Raw genomic sequence first — 6819 nt, 5'->3', positions numbered from 1 at the left:
CAAGTAGAGACTTAAAAAGTAGAATGTTAATATGATAGTCCATTAGTTGAATAAATTGGGGATGAACTAATAACCTTTGGTTTTAGTTACCATTGACTTTCTTTCACAACTGATAAAATTTAACTGGTCACTTTTGAAAATCTAGCTATCAAGATACTATTGAAAGTGATATGAAATCCTATTATTACATGACAATATGTTGCTAGTAGTGCAACATTTTACGAAAGTGTCTCATTTGACTTTGTTTCATTAAAGTTATGTTTCATTAATCTTGCGTATCCATTTTTAATATGAATAATGAAAATATAACATATTAAGGATTTATCATATGGTTATTAAGACACTTATTTATTTAGTAATGTATAATGGGTCTTTGACTATCATAAATTCGTAACACTGTTATATAAAACTATATATATATGTCATATTTGCCATTCTATTTAGTCATATAGTTGTCATACTTTTAGTTATTTCATCTTATTTAGTAATGGTTTATATGTATAATGGTTCTTTGACTATCATTACGATAATTTGTAACACTCGTATAATGCTCGTCAATACAATAATCATTATTAATTTCTTTTGTTTCCTATAAAGATTTACACCTATATTTTGTGTTTTTGATGTTTTTCTTTTAATTTTTGCAATTATCATATTCTGCTATCTTTTCAGGAACTTGTTTAATTTCACTTTTATTTTTTGTAATATTTAGTTTAAAAAATTGCTCTTTTGGTCTATATAATTTTAATATAAAACTGAAAAAATGGTCATTGTGGTATGTATTTTTTATGAGAATTAGTCCAAACATCGATTTTTTTGGTTTCGTGGTCCTTTTGAGTTAGTTTCATTACGGATTTAATCCCCCAGTAAACTGAAATGACTGTAATACCCTTAGAGTATTTATTTTCTATTTGTATTTTAGTTTTTTAAATCTAATACTTATTTATTTATTTAAATAATTAAAAAATAACAGAGGTCTCTCTCTTTCTCTCTCCCTCTCTCTCTCTCTCATACATAAGAACACAACGATTTTGAAACTCACAAGAACACATATACAAATAGATTTCTTGATTTCTTTTTTAAATCGCTCTTTTGGACCTCCGATTTTAGATGTATGTGTTCTTGGACCTCCGATTTTGCTTTATACCTCAACTCCAGATTTCATCTCCTTTCGTAGAGCCCCGACGAATAGAAATATGTTCAAAACTTAATTTCATTAGTTCAAGCCTTCTAATTCAACAACCGATTCAAAGCACACACACGATAAACACATTTAAATATGGGTTTCTTTTTATTTGCCAAACCTTTGTTTTAGTTGCAGGTTGTCTAAGGATTTTGTAAGTTTTTGATGTTATGCCATCAATTCTTGATCTATATACATCTACTCAAATAGAAAAGGGCATGTCCAGGGCAATTGATAAAGATTAGCGATGAGGAATTCCAATCCTTTAACCTAGATGTGAGTATCAAGAATGTCGATCTTCCCAAAAGAGAATATCGAGTAGCCAAAGGCATCTGATATTTTCAGTTTCAACTATTCAATCTCAAACCTGCAAAAAAGAAACCACTATTTTTTATTGTTCTTTGAGCAGTTGATGAAAGAGTACAACCACCAAAGAACCCAAGTTGGATAGTTGTACGTCTTCATTATCTCTAACTTTGTGTATCTTCTTTCTCTCCAATTCCATCCACTGTTGTAAATCCTAAATGCTAGTTTCTCCCCTCCCCCCCCCCCCCCCCCTCTTTAGTAAATCTTAAAAGGTTTGAATCATCCAGGCTTTAAAAGGTTTGAATCATCAAACCAATAACATAACTGTCAATAACAAACAATTAGACCTCACACAGATCTATACTTTTTTTAAAATAGCTTCACGGGTAAATGAATCAAAAAGCGAATTTCCGAATAAATAATAGAAATCAAAAAGACCCAGATTGGAAGAACCTGTAGAGAGAGATTTAAGTCTTCAAAGACAATTAGTTGGGAGAGAGAGAGAGAGAGAGAGACCCTCTTATTTTTTAATTATTTAAATAAATAAATGAGTATTAGATTTAGAAAAAAATGAAAGAAAAATAGAAAATAAATACCCGAAGGGTATTACAATAAACTGAGGGGTCAAATCCACAACGAAACTAACAAATAAAATCATAATCATGAAGCCAAAAAAGTCAATGTTTGGACTAAACCTTATAAAAATGTATATTACAGAAACTTTTGTCTAATTTTTAATTTTAAAATAAAATTGATTAATTATAGTTTTTGTCCCTATGTTTTACAATGGAGTATATACAATTTTGGTCCTTTTAGTTTTTTAATTTAAAAAATTCTATTTTTGGTCCATATAGCTTTTCATTCTAAAAAGAAATAGATTAATTATAGTTTTGGTGCTTATGTTGGTATTGTACATTTGTTTTACATAAGGCAAGATGGTGTGGTCGAGGGAAAGGGTGAGTAAGGCTTTCCCTCTCAGCTGAACACTGCACCTTGATTGAGAGAAAGGTGGTGAGGGAGCCCATTCCCTCACTCTCTCTCATATTAATATTGACCTTATATTTTTTAATATTTATTAAATTATATACCTACTAAAAATTATAAAAATATATATATATATATATATATATATATATCAAAACTAATGGTTTTAGTTTCCTACAAAATGAGTATAATATTTGTAGGAAATATATATTTTTTTAAATTAAAAAATAGTGAGAAAAAAAAATGAAAAAAGAAAGGATGTTATGATCCACAAAAAATAGAGGAGTTTCTCACCTATACTTTTCGGTCTAAAGATCAAGTTTTGAAATTTAAATGGATGATCACTGTGATTGGCAATAATTGTACCCTTGCTCCTTGAGGTTCTTACTGTCCAGGATCCTATGTTAAATTTCTTTAAAACGATCATTTTAGCCTCATTTTTGTTTTTTCAATTCGGTCATGCATTTTTCTTAATTCTTTTTGCATATATACATATCAAATATATAAATTAAGCAAATAATCTTACATATCAATATTTTATATTAGTTTATTCCGTTGAAAATATAACATTAATAAACTCGCCACAACACACCCATCATCACTCGTTTATAACAAATCCGACCTTCAACTTGCTATTCTTGACATGTTTAAGACATTTTGTCTTTGTCAAATCGTTTTTAGATATATCGACAAATAATCTGTTAAGACCGCATATCAAATCATATATTATGATATTATTGCTATTCAAATCTACTTTTAATAAATAAAACCCTTAAATAACCATTAACAGTCCATGGTCCCAACATTAAGGAACACTAATAATCACATTCTTCCCTTGGGCATTTCCTCTTACTTTCCTTTATTCAAAAGTAGGAGGGCATGCTCCCATGATGAATAAACACAACCAAAAGAAACATCCATATCCTTTTTGGAATAAACAATTATACATATAATAATAATATATACAAATATCATATTCATACAATAAGTCAATAATATACACATAATGTTTTCAAATTACCAGAATCTTCTCTATAACCAAATTTACCAGCCAAACTAGTTCATTTTTTTTTCTTTTTCTAATTAAACAACCAAACTCGATATGAAATACAAATTTTCGTACATAATCAGATAAGTAACCTTAAATTTAATCATTCCAACACTAAAAACGGGAACACCCAAACAAAAGGTTCATAAAACACACCAAACTTTTTTTTTTCTCACATAATTAATAGATGCCTAGTAACTTCTTTAGTTTTGATTTGAAGTCCCAGCAATAATACACACTAGTTACAAAAATAAACGTAAGGTTAATTAATACTAATCAAACGTTTTCAGTCGACTGAGGGAGTAAAGGTTGGGTGATGGATGACTTGACATGACCCGTTGTCCTCGGTGCACCATGATCCGTTTCGGCTTGGACCATACCCGGTTGCTTTTGTAACATAAACTTCCTCTCTTCATTCTTTCCCCATAACACAAGATACAATCCAGTTATGATCAACACGGCCCCAATTATCCTGTAAAACCATACATATAAAATATTCTCATTCATCTTTGACTGAATAAGTTTTTTTGTAAACCATAGAAATCGTTGTAAATTAGGGATCCACACAATATTAGTTGTTGAATTCACGTGTAAGGTTGGACCCACGTTACATAGATAACCTTATGGCTAGGGGTTGTACAAGTGCATGTGGGTTTGTCAGCTCCAACTACATTACTACTATCTTATAATTTATTAGGGTTTTGCTCCTTCATTTTCTCTTCAAAGTGTCCTTAATTAAGGAGAAAGAAAATATAATCAAAGAGAAAATCCGATAATATACACGTACAAATGAGACAATATATAAACATATGCAAAGTGAAACGGAATCGTGCCTACGATAATATATAGGGTCAAATGAGACTCTGTATATAAATATATACAAAGTGAAATGGGACCGTGTCTACGATATGATCAACTTCTGTATATATATAAAATATAGGGTCAAACGAGACTCCGTATATAAATATACAAAGTGAAATGGGACCGTGTCTACGATATGATCAAATTTTGTATACGATATGATTAAATTCTATATAGAAATATATACAGAGTGAAATGGGAGAGTGAAATGGGACTGTGTCTACGATATGATCAAATTCTGTATATAAATATATACAGAGTCAAATGAGACTGTGTCTAGCTCATATAAAACTTTGATGGTGTGAGTGTTGTTAAATGTCGATACGAGACTATGAGTGTGAGGGTTGAATGTGAATGTAAGGTATTATAGGTACAAAAGTAAAGAAGGATGGGTACGAGTAGTATGTGTGCACATGTGTGGTAGGGTTGTGATGGTTAAGTGAGTATACCCTCCCAAATAAAATTCTTCCCCTAAAGCGACTGAAGCCATGAGAGCAACCACGAGGGTCTGAACCGGTTGGTACAAGGCCACGAAAACCGGGCCACCTCTGTCTATGCACCATATCTGTACAGCAAATGCGATCCCAGATGCCACCACACCCTGCATTACAACACACATGCATTAAATACCACCTTTTCCATGTATTCTTAATTAACTTTGAAAAATCAAATATGCATATGCGATCGATATATCCTTTTCAACATCAATTATTCAAAAATCTTAGTGACTTACAGCATAAAACACGCTAAATAGCTCAGCACCAGTGCGAATATACCAAGCATTGATGTCCCTTTCCATGAAGGCGGCTAAGACAAGAAACTGTAGGACTCCAAAGAAACATTGGTACGATGTGAAGGACAATCGAGCTGGGTACTTCTTTAAGATCGGAGCTTGTAACACCAGCCACGCCGACCATGATAAGCAATGGCCTATTAGAAATACGCACCCAAGGCTCCAGCTTTTTCCGTTTGCGTCTCCGAGTGATTGCAACACCGGCGAAGCTTCCTTAACACTGTGTAGTGTCGGCGATGGGCTGTATATTGTTGGACCCTTGAAGAGAGTGATCACCGATGCTCCGGCTATGCAGAATACAGTTCCGGCTACTTTGGAGATCCCGTCTTTTCTGTCCAGTCTCACCTTTTCGATCCTGTAGTTGTAATGAGTTGGACATATTAGTTACAAGCCATTGGGTTAGTTTAAGCGTAAATTTGATTAATTAAAGGTGTGTGAGAGCTTGCCGGAGAATCACTGCCATGAGGAATGTGATGGCGGGAACGGAGTTTTGAATGGCGGAGGCGAACGTCGGAGAAGTGTTGTCTAAACCCAACAAGTAGAAAGCTTGGTTCGCTGTAATCCTGATACAAAGATATATAACACGAATTTCAGAAAACAATATATAAACCTAAAGAATCGTATACTTTGATTTGCATGTGTTGGATTCAAAAACTATACCCAACGATCGCGAGAAGGAAGAACTGGACAAGAAAGTTAAAGTTAATCGGAGGTCGCTCCTTCCTGATTGAACAAAACCGAAGAAAAAACTATGTCAGAATCCATGATATCACTTATTTTTCATATTTATGAAAGTTAGAGAATACTTGTTGACTCTTACTTTTCGAGGAAATAAGCGAAGGGGAGGAGGAGGAAGAAAGCGAGGAGGTTTCGATAGACTGGAAAGACGATCTTCGAGATGCCCATATTAAGGGCAGCTCTTGAAACGACATGAAAACCGGCATAACCAAATTGCAAAGCCAGCATGGCCAAGTGCAGTTGAGTCCTTTCCGGGAACCATCCCTTAATTCTATGGGCGACGGTGATGCCACCACCGGTTTCCGCCATTTGAGTACAAGTTATTAAGCTCACACAGACAGATACAGGTACTCCGGTGACCGAAAGAGGGATGTCAGGGAGGATGTCGAGGGGAGGAGGTGATGGTAATGGGAAGGTTTTGGGGAGGTATAAATATACCACCACAACCTCCTGTTCTACGTTCCAGTTGGAAGAAAGGTGGGTCCATAAATTATGTGGGGTCTTCAAAAACTTTCAAGTATATTGGCAATGTCAACTGTTAAAAAAAGAAGAAGGTGTTTTGAGTAATAAAACTAAAAGGAAGAGAGGTTTAAATTTAATTAAGAGGGAGGAGGAGAGAGGAGGGCATGCGACTAATGATGAAAAATGAAAAAGAGGGGAGCAAATGATAGAGATCGCGCACGAGGGGTCGACTAGCTAGGAAGGAGTCTACATTTCCCGTATTACCCCTTCTCCACCTTAACGATTCATGCCATGTTATAAAATTTTGTAAGATATTTTAAATTCCTATGTATTTTTTTTTTTCAATATAAAATCAAATGTTAAATCAGGTTAATTGAGATAATATGATTAAATTAACTACTTTTAATGTACATTCGATTAATGATCACACCATAAAATTATAAA

The 6819-nt window shown here is 33.5% G+C and overlaps 1 protein-coding gene across 1 annotated transcript; it reads right to left on the bottom strand.

Annotated features, from left to right (window-relative positions):
- Positions 1 to 3605: 3605 nt before the first annotated feature.
- Positions 3606 to 6329, bottom strand: LOC111879697 (protein WALLS ARE THIN 1). The gene is made up of 6 exons (XM_023876158.3): positions 5996 to 6329; positions 5836 to 5898; positions 5622 to 5738; positions 5116 to 5530; positions 4832 to 4983; positions 3606 to 3993 (listed from the first exon to the last, which is right to left on the bottom strand). The coding sequence occupies exons 1-6, from the start codon at positions 6220 to 6222 to the stop codon at positions 3798 to 3800; spliced, it is 1170 nt and encodes a 389-aa protein (XP_023731926.1). The 5' UTR covers positions 6223 to 6329; the 3' UTR covers positions 3606 to 3797.
- Positions 6330 to 6819: the final 490 nt, after the last annotated feature.

This window comes from Lactuca sativa, chromosome 5, assembly GCF_002870075.4.
Source record: "Lactuca sativa cultivar Salinas chromosome 5, Lsat_Salinas_v11, whole genome shotgun sequence".
In the NCBI taxonomy this organism is placed as follows: domain Eukaryota; kingdom Viridiplantae; phylum Streptophyta; class Magnoliopsida; order Asterales; family Asteraceae; genus Lactuca; species Lactuca sativa.
This window is presented reverse-complemented; position numbering and strand designations above follow the sequence as displayed.